At 36.1% G+C, this 21,786-nt stretch overlaps 1 protein-coding gene across 5 annotated transcripts in view; it reads left to right on the top strand.

The window, feature by feature from the left end:
* LOC120766784 overlaps positions 1 to 21,521 on the top strand; it is a 43,697-nt gene extending 22,176 nt beyond the window's left edge. For 2 of the 5 annotated variants that reach the window (XM_040092481.1, XM_040092478.1), the window contains exons 2-8: positions 16,837 to 17,197; positions 17,305 to 17,534; positions 17,601 to 18,190; positions 18,260 to 18,452; positions 19,490 to 19,745; positions 19,857 to 20,137; positions 20,192 to 21,521. In XM_040092481.1, the coding sequence (XP_039948415.1) occupies positions 16,898 to 17,197; positions 17,305 to 17,534; positions 17,601 to 18,190; positions 18,260 to 18,452; positions 19,490 to 19,745; positions 19,857 to 20,137; positions 20,192 to 21,161 (2,820 nt within the window). In that variant the 5' untranslated portion in view covers positions 16,837 to 16,897 and the 3' untranslated portion in view covers positions 21,162 to 21,521. Of the gene's footprint in view, positions 1 to 16,836; positions 17,198 to 17,304; positions 17,535 to 17,600; positions 18,453 to 19,489; positions 19,746 to 19,856; positions 20,138 to 20,191 lie in introns of all 5 variants that reach the window. The other 3 variants (XM_040092480.1, XM_040092479.1, XM_040092477.1) reach the window with 3 other exon arrangements.
* The last annotated feature ends 265 nt before the right edge of the window (positions 21,522 to 21,786 follow it).

Raw genomic sequence — 21,786 nt, 5'->3', positions numbered from 1 at the left:
TAACCGACTAACAAAAAACGTCAGAAACACTAAATTTTACGGAAGAAATGGCAGAAGGAAGCTGCACCCAGGCTTTTTTTTAAATTGAAAATGGGCGTGGCGTCGCCCACTTATGGACCAAAAACCATATCTCAGGAACTACTATACCGATTTCAATGAAATTCGGTATATAATATTTTCTTAACATTTTCTTTTCGGTTCTCAACCATGCCTTCTTCCAATATAACGCTATTTTGAATTCCATCTGATGCCTTCTCTGTATAATATATACATTAGGAACCAATGATGATAGCGGAAAAAAGCTTTACACAAATACGGTATTTGAAAAATATGTTAATGACGGATAATGAAATCTCGATTATCACTTTATCATGCGAGAGTATAAAATGTTCGGTGACACCCGAACTTAGCCCTTCCTTACTTGTTTTCGTTCACATTGTTCTTAGGAAAACTTGTAATATTTCCTCTATGCAAATTTTGTTGTCGTAGCTCTAAGGATTTAGGAAATATGTATATTAAACCTAGTAGAGGACAGACCTTACTTAAAAAGCTGAATATCTCGAGAAGTATAAATGTTAGCGATTTTCACTTCGAAACTTTTTTATAGCACATAAAATTTCCTACAAATTTGTCGTGTACATTTCTTCTATTGCCCCTGTCATTTACGAGATATATACAAAACAAGAAAAAATGTTAACTTCGGCTGCACCGAAGCTAATATACCCTTCACAGGTGCATTTATTTTAGTTACTATGTATGTGTTCAGTTTGCGTGGAAGCTATATGCTATAGTAATCCGACCTGAACAATTTTTTCGGAGATTACATTGGTGCCTTAGAAAATAATCTATACCAAATTTGGTGAAGATACATTGTCAAATGTGAAAGTTTTCCATACAAGAACTTGATTCCGATCGTTCAGTTTATATGGCAGCTATATGTTATAGTGGTCCGATATCGGCTGTTCTGACAAATGATCAGCTTCTTGAAGAGAAAATGAAGTTTGCAAAATTTCACAAGGATATCTTAAAAACTGAGGGACTAGTTTGTATACATATATACAGACGGACGGACGGACAGACAGGCAGACGCACATGGTTAAATCGACTCAGCTAGACATACTGATCAGATATATATATACTTTATAGGGTCTCCGACGCTTCTTTCTGGGTGTTACAAACATCGTGACAAACTTAATATACCCTGTTCAGGGTACAAAAATGCAAAATTCTTGGAAAAATCGGGCTTAGAGCACCGTACCACCTCGCCGGTGTGAGTTACGACTTTGTTGCACTGGGCACTCTTATAGAGTGAACAATTCTGAGAAATATGCGTCTAAAGTCAAAGCGATGCCATAAAATACCTCTGATCTGTAGGAATTTAAAGATAAAAACTCACGATTGTAGTGTACTTTCTATGGAAAATTTGTACAGGCCTTGGTCCAGTTCTTAATGTTAATATTAAGGGCTAAAATTTTCAGGGAATTTTATTTAGGGTATTTCCAAGGAAATTTCGTGACGGGATTGAAAAAAATTAATAGTTCAAAAAAAAAACACCCTAATGTACATATGTATATAAATGTTGCGAAATAATTCCACATACTTGTACATTACTCGTAAAATAAATACAATCAAATTTGGTATTTAATAAGTTGCATTATATGGTAGGTCATATGTAGACTCAATTAATTTTGTAATTATAGTTTATTCCTGTCTACGAACCGTGCACGAATTGCAGAATTTTCCACTTGGTGCAACGACAAAACAACAAACACACGCAGAAAATTATTTGGAATGGCTGTAAAATATGTCAGACCAAAACCCATGTTTATTTTCGTGCAATGATGTGCTGAACACAATGAGCGCGACATACTGCAAACGACATCTATCAAATACTAAAATACACACGTTCTTATGGACACAGTTATTTTGACAATGCACGACTACACGGCTGCAGGCCGACAGTTGTCGCTCTCGCTAACTTCAATATATTTTTATATTTGCCAACGACAGTAGGGCGGCAGTAGAGTTGACAGTAGAGAGATGAGGTAGGTGATGCCACTAATATGTAAAATGTAAAATTATTCAAAGCTCTAATAAACCTGACGTTATTTTACAAATAAAAACATAAAATAGCTCTATTACGAGTATATCATTTGTTATAAAAATTGATAATTTAAAGTTATAAATTTACCTATTTACTTATTTTTTGCATAAAAAATTTCACTTTGAACAAAATATTAAAATTTCATTGAAGTGCAAGGTATTAGTATGGCCACAACGAAATTGTGTACATGCAAAATGGAGAGTTGTGTTGTCTTGTGTATATGCGGCCATTGTTCTGTTGCTGCCTTCTCACAAATGTTCATGTAGAAGGATTCACAACGCCATTTTCAACTCACTGTCGTGCTGCTGCAGTCTGTCGCGCTCATTGTGTTCAGCACATGACATGTAAAATTATAGTTGCAACCTTGTTTTAGCTGTCATTTTAATTTAGGGTGCGCCAATTCACAATAGTCATTCTCAATAAATTGACCGAATCAGCCGTTCATATATCACTAGATTCTGCAATCGGTGTTCTCTTCACCTTGCCTATTTCGGTATAAGATTTTTGCATTTTGTGTCATTGTGCAATCTTGCCAGAGCAAGAGAATCCCCCTGTTCTCAAATGATGTATTTCTGTCCTAAGCTTAACCGAAACGGCTAAATTTAATGTATTGAAGTGCAAAACATCAATCAGAGGATCGGAATTCATAATGTTAGGGATATGCGATTAAGGCCAAAGTCTAGACTAACAGTGGTTCTGGGGCCTATTTTTTAGAAAATATTCGGAGTATACTAATTTGAAACTTCGGGACTACATTATTGAATAGTTTTTCAATTGACTAGAGCGAAAAAAATTTTCAATTTCTTGAAAGTTCTAGGAGGTATAGGAGGGGGAGCCGTTAAGCGAAAGTTTATAAGCCTATAAGTGCCATAACTAAGCACTAAATTAAGATATAGAACTGTAATTTGGCAAGGGAGAATGCAGTAGCAAGGGGCATGTGTGGGCTAAAAATTAAAAAAAAGGGTATGGCACCGCCCTCAAGTTTGTTTAATGTTCACATCTCCTAAACCACTTAACTTAAATTTGTACCACTTACTTTTGGTAACTTACGCGCAGGTGGTACATTTTTGAACCACAAACATTTTCATTTATTCCAAATGACTCACAGGTTTAAAATGGGTATCAAATATTACAAAGGTTTAATGGCGCCATCATGTCAAATTTCCAGGTGCAGTTTCTCTGTTTCTACCCGTTTTATCGTTAGTGGTACTCATTTTATACCATCGGGAGTTTTGTATTGAAAAATATAATATTTATTTTGCGATCAAGTAATATGGACAAGTGCTGAAAAGACCTAAGTGATGAGGAAATCAGGATTGTGCTGAAATCCCCTCCGACTTAGAATCAATTGAGGGTGATACCGAAGATTCTGCTCATTCCATTTCCGATGCATTTGATTCCGAGGAGGATATACCATTGTCCAATTTATTTCCTCAATCAGCTTTAGAAAATAGTTAAAAATATGGAGCCACCCGATTGAATTATTTTGTTTCTACTTTTTGGAAATTTGCATAGTCAATTCATATATTTTGTGTAATTTAACGGAACAACACTCCCTAAAGCATAAAAGATTTTGGCTTGAAATACTTGTAGTTGAAGGGTTCCTATCAGAAACAGACGTAACTATGGATATGCGGAACAGGCAACATTCCACTATGTCTATCGAAGATAAAGCATCTTTCCAAGAGTATTATAAAGTTGGCAGCAGCGATGGTGGTCTGCAATTTGAACCACACCAATTTTCTAAAATAACGCTATTATTGCTGTCTTCACAAAAATTTTTGGTTTTGTTTTTTAATTGTTTATATTAAATTAAATGAATTTGTTTGTAACGAAAAAAACGTTCTTGACCTTTGAGATAGAAAATTTCTGAAATCTTTTGTCGCTTAAAGAGTTAAGGTACAATAATAAAATTCACTCAAGACAAATCCCTTAAGTATTCCTACCGACACTGTAAAAATAGATGATATGCTACCACAACTCCCATATACTACCTACCTATAATGATTTTCGTTTTCATAACAAACCTTATGAAGAATACGTCAGTCAGTGTGTGAGTTGTATATTTAACAAATTGTGTAAAAATACGTTTTGAAGTACACCTGAGTATGGTAAAAATTAATGAAATTAACTGGTCTCTTTCTGTGTCCCCAAAAAACCCCATGTAATGATTTTCGTTTCTCCTCCTGATTTAATTCGTTCAAGTTGGTTAAAATGTGATATTTTAATGAAACTAAATGGACTAATTTTCTAAAGTATGTAATTTAGCGTTGAATTAGAATAGAATTGGTCCTTACCTGGGTCTAAACCTCATATCCCTAATATATAGAATTACGATTCACTGGTTGACGTTTTCCACATTAACTCAATATATTAAATTTAGCCTCTTCGGTCGAGTTAATATCATATACATGTATGTATGTACATATCAATTTATAAATAAATAACTTACACACCGGCATTACAATTCGGCATACGATTTCTTAGGATAACGAAAATCATTATACTATACATACAGTGATTTTAACTAGTCTCGTCACCTGATCATTTATATATTTATATATAACTCTATATCTAAATGGCACATCAAGTGCTAATTGAGCCCGATAGGGCTGCACTCCTACCTACCTATATCTATCGTTTAGTTTTAGTTGATACCAACCACCGTCAGATGACCAAAACTATTATAATCTGTAGCATGTTGGAAAAAAATGAAAATGTTGATATTATATAGCGTAAGAAAAATTATAACTAGAGAATTCTAATAGTCTCGTAGAGTTATTAGTTATAACGATCCGAAAACATATCGTTGAGAATTGTAATTGCGTAAATTTATTTATGTATACGTTATGACAAAATGTGAGTCCCCTAAATATTTAACATTATTTATTTTTATGATTTTAGATCACACAGCAGACCGGTGTTCTAAGCTGCCCAAGTGAGATCCCTGTTTATTAAGTGGTTAAAGCTTAATTTATCAGAAAATCCCAAAAAAGAGTTCAAATACTTAGTTTCCCCATATATTAAACGGTCAGAGTGGATGTCTTACGATACACATTATTTGGTTGTTTGTTTGTCCTTTTGCACGGAGTTACATATTTAATGTGAAGTGCTAGTTTTTGCAAACAATCAGTGAATTAATAGACATATGAAGAATGCCAAAATTCTACCAAAGTTCTTAGCAGAAGTAGTAAATAGTTAAGCCTACATAACAAGGTACATCTTTCAATTCAAATAAATTGAATACGCAATCGTCTTCTGAAGGAAATTATTGCCATAATTTTGCTTTTGCTGTTCTCACTCGTTTTCTTAAATGGTACTGAAATATCGGATAATGAATATCATACAGATTGGAATTATTGAAAGCATATTTATGAAATTTATATATCTTACTCTACAAACTTATATACATACGTACATATATGGGTATTATATGAATTCATACATATTCGTTAATACACACACATATACATACGTATGTACTTTCTCAATAAATGATAACTGCAATGATTTGTTTATACAGATATGAATTGAAAAGCCCAAATAAATGAATGTGAGCAGCGTTGGTATGAATGTATGTATACATACATGCATATGTATGTCGGTATTCATGTACAGATATATGTATGTGTAGCAGTTATGTCTTCGTAAAGACAGGTAAACACAACAACAACAGTTTTCGAACTTACTGTTACAGTTACTTAATTTCTGAACAAAGTAGAGATGAATTGCACCACCAAATTGGAATGAATACTGTTACCCACCTATTGGCTCTCGGTGAGTTTTTCATAAAATATGTATTTGTTTTCTACATATGTATAATAATCAAATATGTGTTGGTGGACATCTGGTTATGAAGTTTGTTAACATACGAAAGCCAGTTAAATTCATATGCAAGTACACATTGTACGAGTATATCTAACCATTGGTATACAGGTATACATATATTTTAATACCCTCCTTTCAAAATTGTATCACTATTGTATTGCCGAGGGCTAAACTCGGCTAAATATAAAATAATTGCGACAGTATTTGGGAAACTGTTTTACCGAGATATTAATAAGACGTAAAGCAAAGCTAAAAATTAGCAATGAATTTTGTAAAATTAGCAAAATTTTTAAGAAATTGTATTTGCTTCAATTTCAAGGGAATTTTCCATGCCCATTATTAGATTATATTTAAACAAGGAAATTTGTTAACTTTGGTTAACTTTTCATCAAGGCAATGTTCCGGCTCATTCAGTTTATGCTACAACCAGTAACTAAGAAATAAAGAAATAAAGAGTTAATAACTGGTCCGCACTAACAGTATGTAACAGATTTGCATTGAGTGGTATTCTCTTTCCCAAAACTCCAAAAGTGGCTCGCTGGAAAAATATTTAATTTTGAAGGCATCGAAGCTTCGTACTATAGATGTGTTGGAAGACTGTGAAAATGTATTACATCATGTGTATTACTCTGGATCGAGATTATGTCGGGAATTAAAGCCATATTTCGATTCAAAAAATCAAAGAAAACAGGACTTAAAAAAAAAAATGGAACAAATGTTTTTTTCCGCAAAATCAATTTATTTTATTCAAAATAGTCTCCTTCTGCTTCAATGCAGCTTTTTGCACTGTCCAAAAGCATGTCGAACAAGTGTTTAACCTCGTTGGCCGGTATGGCCGCCAGTATGCCGGTGCAAGCCTTCTAAATGGCCTCTACGTCTTAATAACGCTTTCCTTTCATGGGTAAATTCATTTTTCCGAAAAGGAAGAAGTCACACGGTGTCATATCAGGTGAATACGGGGAATGGTTATTGGTTGAAATGTGATTTTTGGTCAAATAATCCGTCACAAGCATCGTGCAACAAACCGAACACGTCGAATAAGACGCACCAAATGCTGCAAAACTCCAAGGTAGAATACCATATTAACGTTTTGGCCGGGTGGAACAAATTCTTTGTGGGCAATGCCCTTGGAATTATAAAAACAAATCAGCATTGTCTCCACTTTTGACTTCTCCATGCGCGATTTTTTGGGTTTCGGCTCGTCCGTCATTTATGTATATCTTCACGACCATTTTGAAAACGTTGAAACCACTCGTGCACTCTGCTACGGGATAGGCAATCACCGCCATAAAGTTGTTTCTACTTAGATCGACATAAATTGTGATTTGATTAAAGAACTACTATTACATAACAATTTAAATTGTCTATGTGTTTATGTGTAGCCCTCTGAGTACGTCTCTCTGGGCTCACAAATAAATTAAATTCGAATGCCATATTCGAACTTTAGTTCCCGACTGTTTGGTCGAAAGGTATACATACAAATATGATCATTAATGCACATGTGTATGTATTTAATTTACTTCAATCGTGCTAATGCGAAAACTTTCAATATTTTATTATCTTGCATTGCTTTGTTCGTAAAACCGTTTCAAAGAAAATAAACAATGGACTGAAATATTTAACTGTTAAACGTAAAAGCTCTCTCGAATATACATATGTATGTGCATACAAATCTATAGAAATCTAGTATTTGGTGAAATGATGTATTGTGTGGGAATAACCGCTGAATTTAACCCAATTTATTAACCAAAGCTTCAAACAGTCCCCAATCAGTTGACTCTCACACGCTGTATCCGCAGCTAAGGTCATTATTATGCAAAACAGATTTTTTCGATTAATGAAAACTCCGAAAACATACATATGTACATACTAACAACAAACATATTTGTACATTTTGGTGTCAACAAACGGTAAAATAATCGTAGAACATTGAGTTTTAATACACCTACATATACATGAACATGTATTATTCTCTCGGTAAAAGTTAAAGAAAGCAAAAGTGCTCGCAGAGAGAGGAACAAATAAAAAGTGGAGGCACAATAAAACTTTTCAATAAGATCTATGCGAATAGTATCAAGTGTAAAAATTATACCCTGAACATACTTTTTTTAATTTTGCCACGAAGTTTGTAACACCCAAAAGAAAACGTCGGAGTTCCTATAAATATGTACTTACATATGTAGGTACATATATGTACAAGTATGTAGAATGTATGTTGAGCTTAGTCGATTTAGAAATTTCCGTCTGTCTGTCAGCCCGTATATACGCCTGAGGGACTAGGGTTTTCAGATATGTATCAATCTGAAATTTAGCACACGTTATTTTTTCTTTAAGAAGCTGCTAAGCCGAGATGGGACCAATATTGCATAACTGTATTATAAGCTGAACGATCAATATTAAGTGTAATATTATATTACTTGTAAGAAAAAATTTTTATTTATTTATTTAATAAAGTATCTATAGGAAATTTGGTATGAATTTTTGTCTAAAGGAGCACTGGGTACAGGTACATACATATATAGATATATACTCTATAGTTAGTAGAACGTAAGAATGCATACATTTTTAGAAAGTAAATATTTAAATATGTATAGCATATGTCTGGGAAAAAGTGAAATGTTATACAATTAGAATTGGTGGCGTTGTCAATAAATGTATTTACATATGTCAACAACATCGGCAAACATTATCTTGTAAAAGTTTTTTATAATTGTTAAGAGGCAAGATTTAGTGATTTTATATGTACATAGTATGTTGTCAATTATGATTTTTTTTAATTTGTTCATAGTTCAAAAAATCGATTTCCCATTCACGGTGAAACGAACTATGTACATATGTACATATGTATGTATATACCACTCGGATAATATGTAGTAGCTTGTGTGTCAAAAATGCCCTCATACATATGTATGTATCTTAAATAAAGATTTTGCAGCTAGAAGCTGGAGTCCCACACATTGGTCAATACATATGTACATATGTGAAATATCGAAATGAAATTCAGAGCGCCTCTTTCTACTAACAATGTGTCCTTGTGCCAAAAAAAGATAATATCCGCCTGACTTTAAACCCTTATGTTGGTCGATATGTGTGATAAAGTGCGTTAAAAAAATAACGTTTTTCTATAATGTAGGTTGCGTTTATTGGAGGAAAATGTTGTAATTATATAAAATACATATAGTGTTTTTTTAATAACTGGCGTTTATTCAATACTTGCTCCAATCTCCCGCGTTTTCTATTTAGCTGAAAAATACGGTTGAAACAAAAGCTTGATGGCTTGATGACTTGTTTCTGGACACTGCCGCAGGAAAATCAACCATCAAGGATTGGTACGCTTAGGCGTGGTGCATGATTGATGGAGGAGAAGGGAAGTTATTCCAGATAGTAGGCACTCTAAAGATATCATATCATTAACGTCTGTTTGGGCATGAAAACCATCTGTGCAAAGTGAGGTCCGCGCGAGCTCTCTTTTTACTTAAAACAACGGTGAGTTGATGATTCCGACCAGTGTTTAGAGATGTCAAGCATATTACAATGTGTGTTCCAAAGCAAACAGGACTTAAAAAAAAGGAACAAATGGTTTTTTCGGCAAAATCAGTTTATTTTATTCAAAATAGTCTCCATCTGCTTCAATACAGCTTTTTGCACCGTTCAAAAGCATGTCGAACGAGTGTTTTAGCTCGTTGGCCGGTATGGCCGCCAGTATGCCAGTGCAAGTCTATTGAATGGCCTCTACGTCTGCATATCGCTTTCTTTTCATGGGAAAATGCATTTTTCCGAAGAGGAAAAAGTCTCACGTTGCCATACAAGGTGAATATGGGTTAATGGGTAAAATGTGATTTTTGGTCAAATAATCGGTCACAATGATGTCCTTCGAATGTTAAATTCTTAAAAATTTTTGGTTGTCAGCCAATTTGTGCGGAACAAACCGATATATAGATGGCGCCATCAGGAGGCGCTAGATTCAAAAAGTCCTGTTTACTTTGCTTTTATTTTTTTATATACATATGTAGATATATAAAACTGCCTTGCATATGTACGTATAAAAACCACCTACTTGACAAAAGATTTCCCAATTGTAACTAAAATGAATTTTTTAAACTGGTATCATCACTATTACTTTTATCACATATACATTGGTGTGAACAAAATAGGAGCAGCAGTCTGGTATTGTAAAGTTTTAAAATGTACTGTTTTCTTATTAAATAAAATTTTTTTAGATACAAGTATAACTATTGCCACCCAACAAAGGTAAATAAAAATAAATATTAATGCGAAACTCTAAAACCTGCAAAATAGGTTTGCCTCTTTTTGTTGACACAACTGTATAATTCCTATATGAAATTTCCGCTCTTTAATTTGTGTACAATGTCAGTATTGCCGCAACCGTTCTACTAGGGATAAAGGGATCTCCAACTTATTCCAGTGTGATAGCGCCTCGAAATTTGCGTTTTTATAACATTTCCCATTATAACCAGATCGGACAAAATAATAATTTTTCGGTATTTAAATTATAATACCCAACATTTATTACGATTGAAAATTACTATATAGGGGTCATTTATTATATGGAGAAACTATTTAAATGTTTTTATGCTATATTATAATAACTGACTTTTGCACATTAAATACTTAATAAGGACATTATGATTGTTAGCTCTCTATTAATAAAAGTTTTTATTAATTTTCCATTGAAAACTAATATTATGACGCATCACATGGCAAAATATTTCATCAAATACATTTATATTTCGTGTTTACTTTAATTATCGTTGCTTTACATTTTATGTAGTGGTCTAGAGCGAGGCAAAAAATCCCTCCGTTTGCATATTTTTTTTTAAGATTTCAACCTGGCCATCCCACGCTTCCAATTGTTAAACATCAAAACCTCCTGAACTTTGACAGCTGATCGAGTTCAGGAGGTTCTGACGTTTAGCAATTGCTCTCTCACTTCCAATGAGAGATAAGTTGGACATCTTTTTATCTCTGCATTCTGCGATGAACATCAAGTTTCGGAGGAATGTCATTGTATTTTTCACAACTTTTTATGCCCTTCCTTCCGTAAACTGCTATTCCTCTCATCTAGCCCTCATTTGCACTTTGCGGGCTAAAAATTTGCCCATCCCTGGACTACGGGAAATGGTTCCTCGTATAGTGGTAGAAGAGGTTGACGAATTGTGCAATTTCGCAAGTAAACTGATGGTGTTGAGCGCAAGTTCTTTTCCACAAATTGTATGTGCCCTAAGTTATTTGTTGTATGTGCGCCAAGTTATTTGTTGTGACAGCTTTAGTGACTGTATGCGTATGCGTAAATTTTCGACAAACTCACATTCGTTGACATTGTGAATATGTATGTTTTTCGGAAAAGAACTAACCAGGTAATCGAAGAGTATTTCCGTAAATCATTTCTGCGGGTATCGCTCTTAAATCATTTCTTCATGAGGAACAAAAACCTAGAAGGATTAGTGGGAGAACTTCGACCCAGTTGTTAGTTATGTAGCATTTTATGGTTGTTTTTTATGATTTATGCCATCGCTCGATAATCCTATTTGACGCTGGGTGATACGCGGTGATACGTAAGTGCTTGATGCCTAAAAGTCTGATAAGTTCTCGGAAAGGTGTAGATTCAAATTGTCTACCTTGATCCGTTGTTACTCTACTCGGTACTCCAAATCTAGCGATCCAATGTCTGTAGCAATTGAAATCTATAGTCTCTATCGTCATGTCTTCGAGCGGGGATGTCTCCTACCATCGGGGCGGAGATGCCCCAACAGTATGGATAACACTTGCCAGTCTGTAATGGTCCAACAATATCCATATTGATGTGGTCAAATTGTTGCTCCGGTAACGTAAATTTTGATAATGGTGCTCTATTGCGGCACTGCTCCTTAGAGCTTTGCTACGGAATGCACTGCCGGCTAAGCGGCAATCTTTACTGAAATTAGGCCACACGAATTTCTCTGCGATCAATTTTATTATTTTACCGGCGCCGGTAGTGCCATGTTGTATACATATGAGGTCGAAAGCTATTTTACGAAACGAAGGAGTTAAGTAAGGGAATTGACTGGTGCTTATATCATAAAAGATTTCTATATCGGTGCTTGGAATCGTAAAAGGTTTAATTAATAGGCTGGAATTCGAATCTAGTAAATCTTTGAGCTCTGAGTCTCCGTAAGTTTGGCGAAGTCGATAGTGCTAGGAGTATGTAAGTATGTAGTCAATATGAGGCATTGTATCTGCTACTATGTTTTCTTCACCGGGGATGTATCGAATGTCTATTGTAAATTGTGCGATAAAATCAGAATGACATATATTGCAATGGCTTGTGTTATTGAGGATGAAAAATTCTCTTCCTTCTAGCATACATACATATGTACATATGTTGTACATATCCGATCGTAAGTGCTGCATCCTGTTTGTGTTTCGGTAAGGCCGTCCACCGTCAAACTGAGTTGCGCCCTGGATTTTAGGTAAGTAGAGTTGCTTTACATATGTAGGTCGTTTTTACATTGTTGAAATACCTATTTTGCTTCAACTGTCGTTTTTCTTGCTACCTTTTATTGAGCTGAATAAGGTCATTTGCCTTTCTGCAGCGCAAGGCAAGAATCTGCGAAAACGTTTACCATACCGAGAAAATGTCGCAAATGACATGCCCTGGAAGGAATGTTGAAATTTTGAATTGCCTGTACTCGTTCTTCTGGGAGTAAGATTCCACTGCTATTTAATTCGAACCCTAAAAATTTAACTTATGGCTGATCTAGTATACTATACAACTTGAACGGTTGATAGCAAGGCCGTACTCGCGTAGATTTTCAAATACTAACTGTAGAAGATGTCGATGTTGATTCATGTTCTCCGATGATATCAAAATAGCATCGAGATACGGACAAGAGAAGTGGTATTCACGGAATATGTGATCTATGAATCTTTGAAACGTTTAACTGGCACATTAACGGGAATTCAAACATGCCAAATGACGTTGTGATTGCTGTTTTTGGTATGTCGTTTGATTCCACAGGAATCTGGTGGTAGGCCCGATGCAGATCATGTGTTGAAAAAATTTCGCAATCTTGCAATGAATGAGTGAAATAGTGCAGATGTGGAAGGGGGTACCTTTCAAGCTCGGGGGCAGCGTTTAGTTGCCTGAAATCCTCACATGGCCTCCACTCGCCGTTTTTCTCCTTCGCTATGTGTAATGGGCTTGCCTATGGGCCGCCACAGATGAAGTGTGGAAAAAATTTCGCATCCTTGCAATGAATGAGTGAAATAGTGCAGATGTGGAAGGGGGTACCTGTCAGGCTCGGTGGCAGCGTTTAGTTGCCTGAAATCCTCACATGGCCTCCACTCGCCGTTTTCCTCTTTTGCTATGTGTAATGGGCTTGCCTATGGCTGCGCGATGGTCAACAGATGCCTGCGTTCAGCAAAATTTGTATCTTGACTTTTGCCAATTTACATTTCTCTGAAGATAAGCGTTTCGGTTTGGAAAAAACTGGTGGTCATTTGGTGACGATGTGATGCGTGACAGTGTGTTATGGTTTTTTGACAGAAAAATTTTCTACGGTGATGTCTTTGAAATCTCTCAACAAATCCTGGAATGGCTGATTTTTGTTAAGGCATGGTAAACTCAAAACTACCTTTTTATTTGTTGATATTGAACAAAGTCTGCTGATGTTTGTAATGAGTTTGAGTTGTAGTAGGTTGACTTCTAAGTTAAAATGCGATAGAAAATTTGCTACTATGATGGCATGTGACACGCGGCAATCATAACATTCCAGGAATATTGGCGACGTAGATCCAGATTAAGAAACATAACTTTTTCGTAAGTTGTTATGATGGACCTGCTGTTCTTTTTGTCGGGGCGTCTGCGATGTTGTTGCGTCAGTGAAATTACATTAACTTCAACTCCCATGTCGATAAGAAAGTTCATTGCGGATTCTTTGTCTCGAACAATTAAGCGGAGTTTTTGTTGTTGAGCGCAGGGACTTCGAAATTTTTCTAAATCGTTACCAAATTTTGTTGTATCAGCAAATCAAACCATTCGAGTTGTTGTTTTGTATGCTGGAGCGTGACGGAAGACGATTTCTGCTTCGTCTTCTAGACCGACGATGGAAGCTATCTCTTTTGTGATCTCAGATAATTGTTGTTTGATGCTGGATTGATTGTGTGGTGCTGTGTGTAGAGTTTCGACCACGTGTACAAGCGCGCATACACGAGCACGCAAGTGCGTTCGATCGGTATGTGTGCGCTTGCGGTTTATCGTGTATGGGCTTGTTCGCGTACCAATCCATGTTCGCGAAAATGTTTGATTTTTTACGATCGGTGCGCGAACATGTTTATCGTGTATGGCGTTGTCGGCGCACAAAATCTCATTTCTCTCGTGTCGCCGAACAGTGCAAGTGCAAGTGCAAGGAAGGGCTAAGTTCGGGTGCAATTGAACATTTTATACTCTTGCAGCTTGCAAGAATTAAAACCAGGGAAATACCTGTAGATGTAAAACGTCAACCAGGGGATCGGAATCTAAGAAATTGTACATATACATATACTCTATATAACTAATACACTGCCCAAAAATTCGGCATAAGATCTGTTAGAAAAACGAAAGTACCTCACATACAATCAGCAATCATATGGAGTAAAGTCAGCCGGATATTCGAAAATTTTTGTAATTATTATAAGGGCATTGGGTCAAGTTTTCGCTCAAAAATATCCATTTTAAGCACTAAGAACACTGTTATGAGCAAAACACACTTTGTAATTTTTATTGAGATAACTCAAATATTGGCCGATATATGCAGCCTAAAGTCACCTGGAAGTTCGAAAATCTTTAGTATATTAGGTATATGGGGGCTCAGGGAAGTATTGGTCAGATTCAACCTATTTTTGACCTGAATTTCAATTAAATATCTCAGACATTGACCCATATTTTCAAACGAAAGTCAACTATAGGTACTGCGGTCCACATATCCGGTTCCTATGGGCTTGAATAGGTTTGGTTGGATGTGGCCAATTTTTGGTCATAAGGTGGCATATTTTAAAAGCATTATTAGGAAGTTTAGTCCCGTTTTATTAATTGCTTCTTGATTCGTGTACTGGTAAGTAAAATAATCAAGTGGAATTTAAAAGTGTAATATATGGGAAGTAGGCGTAGTTGTTGTCCGATGTTGCTCATTTTCACAACATAACATAGGAATATGAAAACAATGGTACGTACCAAGTTTGGTAAATGGGTAAGTCGAGTCCCGAGATATGGAATTTCACCAAAACGTAGGCCACGCCCATCGTCCAATTTTTATCACGGTGCCTATAAAGCCTTGTCATACCATCCCGGCAATAAGTTTTAACGTCTGCATTTAGTTATTGATTTATCGCACTTTTTGCAGTTTTGAACAGTACCGTTATATGGGGGGTGAAGGTGGTTTTCATCCGATTTCATCCATTTGCAAACTATCGGTAGGAGTCCGTCTGTGCAAGCTGTACATTAAGTAAAAATCGCCAAGAAAAGTGAAATCAGACCATAGTCACGCCCACTCGCAATATAACGGTCTCAAAATCGGACCATAACTGCCACCACATAAAGATAATGTGGATCTTAGTCTTTAGAGCGAACTTTTTATCGAAAATATCGGTTAATATGTGAGATATGTTACAGAAACTCATAGCAAATTATTTCCAGTATGTCAAAAAGGGATTGAATCGAATGAATTCTTCTCCTAGCCGCCATATACCTAATTCAAAAATTTTCGAACTTTCTGTTTACTTTATACCGCATATATCGACCAATATGTGGTGTTTTTAAATGAAAATCAGTAAGTGTGTTTTACTAATAACTGTGTATACGTATATTAGGGCCTAAAATGGATAAAATCGAATAAAAACTTGCCCTGACCCCCATATAATTAATATATTGGTGATGGTAAGTGTACCTTAATGAAACTAAGGAAGCTAATTATTTATATGTGACATGTTAGTAGCATATGGTATTGCAAAATGGTTAAAATTGGTCAATACGTCCATTGGTCTGCATTTACATACCTAAAATACAATTTTCGAACTTCCGGTTGGCCATAACGAATTACCTCCACTCCCATAAATTACATATAATCATTTTCGTTCGTTTTCAGGGCATGTTTTCGAGTATACCTGAGAACTTTGTGTTTATCTTAAATCCCTAATATAATGAATTTCGATCCTCTGGTAGACGTTTACCGCATCTACTCAATTTATTAAGGGATCGGCTTAGTGTGACTAATCGGACCGATTTTGTTTTATACATTCTTGACGAATACAAAATGATTTTTTTATGTTTATTTATTGGATGTATAATAGTTAAATAATGGTTAAAATGACACGCAAAGACAGAAAAGGTCCTGTACGATGTCCGCGATTGCGGCCCCATTTTTGTTCTAAAGCAAAAATTTCAAAAATTTTGTTAAGCTGTAGAAAAGTCGCTATCGCGATATGGAAGTTTTATTTTTTTTGTTTGAAATTTGACAAAATGGCGGCGGTTTGAAAAAAAGTATCGACCGTAATAATTTGAATTTCGATTTAAAAATTTTAGAGAATGTTTATTGAGATTCCTTAAACTTATTCTCTTCGCAACAATTTTTATTATACAGTTTTGCCACCAGTATTTCTCTGGATTTGAACTCTGCAAGAGTATAAAATGTTCGGTTACAGCCGGACTTAGCCCTCTCTTGCTTGTTTAATATAAAGTTTTGCTACACCTGAAAGTATTTCCCCAACATTATCAAATTGCGATAGTATAAAACGTTCGATTACATTTAAACTTAGACCTTCTTTACTTGATTTGTGTTAACTTACTTACATTTGTGTTAATACGAAATACCATAAATCTTATGATTAAATTCAAATATTGATTTGTCTCTTTATACCACTTTCTGTAGATCTCTACGCAGCAATCGACTTGATGACACCAGAGGATCACATCGAACTCGTTCCATAATCATGTATGGACGAAGTGAGTTGGCAAGCACAGGGCAGAGTGCTCGATCCATTACAAGTTTGCTGCAGGAATCTACCGAGTCGACGAAAAACCTTGCAACTTCCACTAAAAAAGATGTGCAACGTATGAGTAATAGTGTTCAGGAACAAATCGAGCAGCTTTTTACTGATGTGGCTAAAGATGCCACCAGCAGCTTTACAGTTATATACTTGGGCTCATTACCGCTAAAAGATAAAGTAACTAGCCTTCAAGGGCTTCAGCCACCTCTTCGTGAACTTTATTTAAAGGAGTTGAATACTAAGGTATTTGAATACATATATGTACATACATATATGTAGTTAAATATGTATATAATATATTAGTGAATGAAATAGACTAAGCGAGAATTCATTTTATACAAATCATTTAGAAAAAGTGCTTTGGTTTTCTGGAAATCTGTACAACTGGATTGCGAGTTAAAATTAATGCTAATTATAACACCAACACTCAAAGTGAAGAGAATATCACTCCATTTCACAACATAGCAGTTTGGTCCGCAGTGAAATTCGTTGTCTCAGATAGTGATGGCGGTGCTGCTTTTTTACCGTTGATTACAGATCCGGACAATATTGACAAAACGTCCTTATTTCGTCCATTGGAGTAAGAGAATAGAAAATTTAATTCAGCGTTTTTGACTTAATTAAAAAAATATTATTTATTTTGCAGTGGCAATGAAAAAAATCATGTTCCAAATAATGGGCATTCTCCAATTTTTGCAGTCGTTATGCGGGCCCCCGGTTTGCCAAAGGTTCTAAAATGCCATGCATTCATTTGTAAAAGTACCGAAGATGCAATTGTTATCGCTGCCACATTGTACCAGAGCTTAATGGCCCACGTAAATTCTAGTTCGCATCGAAGCACTAAACGACGTACACCACGTAATCAAAACGGCGTTAGTTGTATAAGTATTGCTAGTAGTTCGGCTCGAACGGGGTCAAATTATTTATCACAATCCCAAGCCTTATCTAATGGTCGGAAAAGTTCCCTGCGTAGTTCTAGTGAAAGCATGGGCGCCGCAGAAATTGCTACACCTCCTAGATCTGGGCGGAAAAAGCGTGGTTCCAACAGCTTTCTTACTTCTAGCAATAATGTTATTAACGAGACGGAAACTACAACTGAAGAACGAAGACGTAAATCTCAAAAAAGTAAACGTGCCCCTCCGGTTCCTAACAGTTTACACTCTAATAACTCTGTACGTAACATAGGTAATCAAGCTGGCATTGCTCTCAAAGACGCATTTTGTGATGGTTGTGGAGGTAATAATATTAGTAACTTTTTTTTACTTGTAAATTCGATAGCGAGTGCTTACTATTCCGAAATTTTAGGTGGCGGCTTCTTATCGGTTGCGGATTCATTGGGTAGTAACTCTAACAGCGTCCTACGTAACGATAATAATGGAGATATACTAACGCGCGTGGCAATACCTCGATCCGGTAGCTTCCTAAACACGGGAGGACTTACGCGGTATAAATCAAGAGCTGCGCGTAGACATTCTGGTAAACTAGGCGGAGGTGGTGGGTAAGTGCCATTTCATTTTCTACTCAAGTAATTACACCGCTTTTTAGAATATCAACCTAAACCATTCTATTATGTGATTGTTTCTTTCTCAACTTAACACCTGTTCAAAGTAACAAAATTTCATAAAACTATGGCAAAGTCATTATAAAGTTCGTGCCACTCATTTTCACCGTCGCTGTTTCAAATGTTATTAGATTCTTAAACTCCTTCCTTTTATCTACTTTTACCGCAGTAATTGGCACAGAAGGTGGGATAATCATATACATATATATTTTGTGCACGAAAATCAAACAAAAGTTTTATAATTCCACAATTGACTCTGTAGATTAATATTTTCTTACTTTTATCCTTCTTCACCGCTTACGCGATTATAGCCGAGTTAACAACAGCGCGCCAGTCGTTTCTTCTTTTCGCTACGTGGCGCCAATTGGATATTCCAAGCGAAGCCAGGTCCTTCTCCACTTGGTCCTTCCAACGGAGTGGAGGTCTTCCTCTTCCTCTGCTTCCCTCGGCGGGTACTGCGTCGAATACTTTAAGAGCTGGAGTATTTTCGTCCATCCGGACAACATGACCTAGCCAGCGTAGCCGCTGTCTTTTAATTCGCTGAACTATGTCGATCTCGTCGTATATCTCGTACAGCTCATCGTTCCATCGAATGCGGTTACTTTTATCCTACTATACATATAACCTCAAAACTGGGGAGTTATTTGATTTCCTTTAGACTATGGCAGTTTTTACGCATTTGTCCATTTTATGGCTTATCAGAAACGATTCGGTCATTATGAATTAGTATTGATGAAAAGGTTTTAAATGTTGTTAAAACATGTGCACAAAATCTAGGATCCATTTAAATTTACTATTGAATAAAATAGTACGAGCATCTGTATGTTAGATGCATACAAACTTGCATCCCTCAATTTAGGACCAACCCATTATTTTCTCATTTCTTTCTCTAATGTCTACTGTTTTGGGCATATGTGGTGTATAATTCTTGATCAACTCCCTTAGTATTCGAATTGTTTGAATTTTATTTCTAGTTCACCACTTGGTTTCAGCGAACTGTTTAATGAATTCCGCTTGCATGAAAACCTTCATTCATTGGACGAAATTCTTTATGCCATAATTGACGCCGATGGTATGTCATTCAACGATCTTAAGCCAATCTACAAAGAATTCCTTATGAAATTGGCGGTAACTCTCACAAAGGATGAACTCTTCCAGCGATCAAAGAATATTATGCGGCGACAAAGGAAAAAAAAGTTGAAGCATCGAAGTAACGCTCCAGTAACACAGGTGATTACAAAGTACTTTAAAATATCAAAGAAACATTGATTATATTCGTGCATTAGTTTACATTTGTTTACAGATACATATGTAAATATCATTTATGCTTATCTATTTTAGAAAAAATCCAAAACGTTTATGTTTGGAACGAGGAGTTTAAAAAAAGTTCTCCACTTAGGCCAATTTAGATCTTGTCGCGGCAAACCAATGTCAAAATTTCCCCCGAATAAAAAAGAAGAAGTCCAAAATCTCAGTAAGAGTAGAGCGCATGCAGTTAAACCATCCGTCACAGGGCAGTCAAATGACCATCAGCGGATGCGAGTAGCAACCAGTGGTTCGGACGTATCGGTGGTGCGCAAAGACAACACCCTTCGTGGGCTAAATAGAAACAGCAGCAGCGGGTACGTAGCAGGTCCTAGAAGTTACTTATCAGATTACAATGATTGCAATTGCAGCTACGTGTCTTGTTCCGAGTGCAGCTATGATTCAGAATCATGCACGTGTACATCAGCGGACCGATGTTACTGCAGTCTACGAACGGATCACGTCGACAGCAGATTACGCCACAAAAGTGAACGAAACATTATTACGTCAAATAATACAACTAGCATCAGCAGACGAAATACAAATAACTCTTCCGGAGGTAATATTAATAGGGATTCCTTAATATCTTGCAAGTCGGATGAAAAATGCTACTGTTCCATGGTGGAAGAAGAGAGTGCTTTGCCCGTGTGTGATTTTACAAACACACATTCGGATACTACGTGGTGTGATACTGATAGTTGTGTCAGCACTAGCAAATGTTATTGCCAACGCAGCCAGCGTGATCGTCAGCAAAGATCTATTCGTGGTGACACGAGCACTCGTTTTTCGCACAAAAGTAGGACTAAAAGTCGAACCACCGCAGAGAAGCTAGCTTTGGATTACGAGCTCTTTACGATAAGCAGTAATGGAAAGTCGGTCCAACCACATGAAGCTTTAAGTGTAAAAAAAAGTGTAGAAGCAGCTGCTATTTTTGCCGATATGAAACTTAGTCAAACAACTGACATTAAAAGCATGTGTCCACCACCTTCGATTAAGTCTAAGACTAGTTTATCGGTAAGAAGTGCGCACAGCGAGCAAGGAAAGAAGTTTGTTCAGTCCGTAAAGAAGCGTGATTCCTCTAGTATCGATCGACGGCACAAACATCATAGTACCGGTGTTTTATCGTCGAGTTCATCCCAAAAATCTCATAGCGCTGAAGATTTATTGGGAAAATTGAGAGCAATGGAAAAAAACTCAAAATCAGAATCGTTGAAGAGTGCTCGCGACAAAGGTCAAACTTTGCTTACAGAGTTTGAAAAACATGGCAGTTTGCATTGTAATTATCAGTCGATGCAAGCTGTGAATGCCTCTTTGGAAGACACTTTAGGGTATTTGCCATAAATCGAAGTTATGATGTATTTAAATAAACTTCTACGTATATTAATATTCATTGTACATATATACTTATGTAATGGAAAAATTCAACTTCTTTGAATTTCGCTCGACACCTCTAAGAAGGAACGATTGCGCGAGGTTCAAACAATTGGCTTCTTAATTTTGTCACATAAAAATATGTGTTTAAATTGTTACTGTGAGCAAAAATAGTAAGGCTTTTAAATTTAAATTTCGCGTGAAAACCATTTGTCGAAATATTTTTTTCCTAGGCTCGTATGACTATGACATCCGTGCACACTTTCACAACGTAATAATCACTAGTGTTAGTCTTTCTGAAGTACATAAAGTTCACTAGGAGACTTTTACGATGAGTGAAATTATTCAACAAAGAATTTCCCTTAAATTTTGTGTTCAGAATTAAATTTCTGGTGCCGAAATGTTCAAAATGTTGGAAAAGACCTTTGGTGATAATTGTTAGTCACTAGCAAGAGTTTTTGATTGATATAAATTATTCAAAGAAGCTCAAGTGTCGTTGACGACGAACCACGTCCAGCACGGCCATCACCATAAACTGATGATCAACACCTCAATAAAATAAAAGAATTGTTGCTTGAGCATCGACGATTAATAG

Source organism: Bactrocera tryoni, chromosome 1, assembly GCF_016617805.1.
Source record: "Bactrocera tryoni isolate S06 chromosome 1, CSIRO_BtryS06_freeze2, whole genome shotgun sequence".
Taxonomy (NCBI): Eukaryota; Metazoa; Arthropoda; class Insecta; order Diptera; family Tephritidae; genus Bactrocera; species Bactrocera tryoni.
The sequence above is the reverse complement of the archived record's forward strand: the minus strand, read 5'-3'. Positions and strand labels throughout refer to the sequence as shown.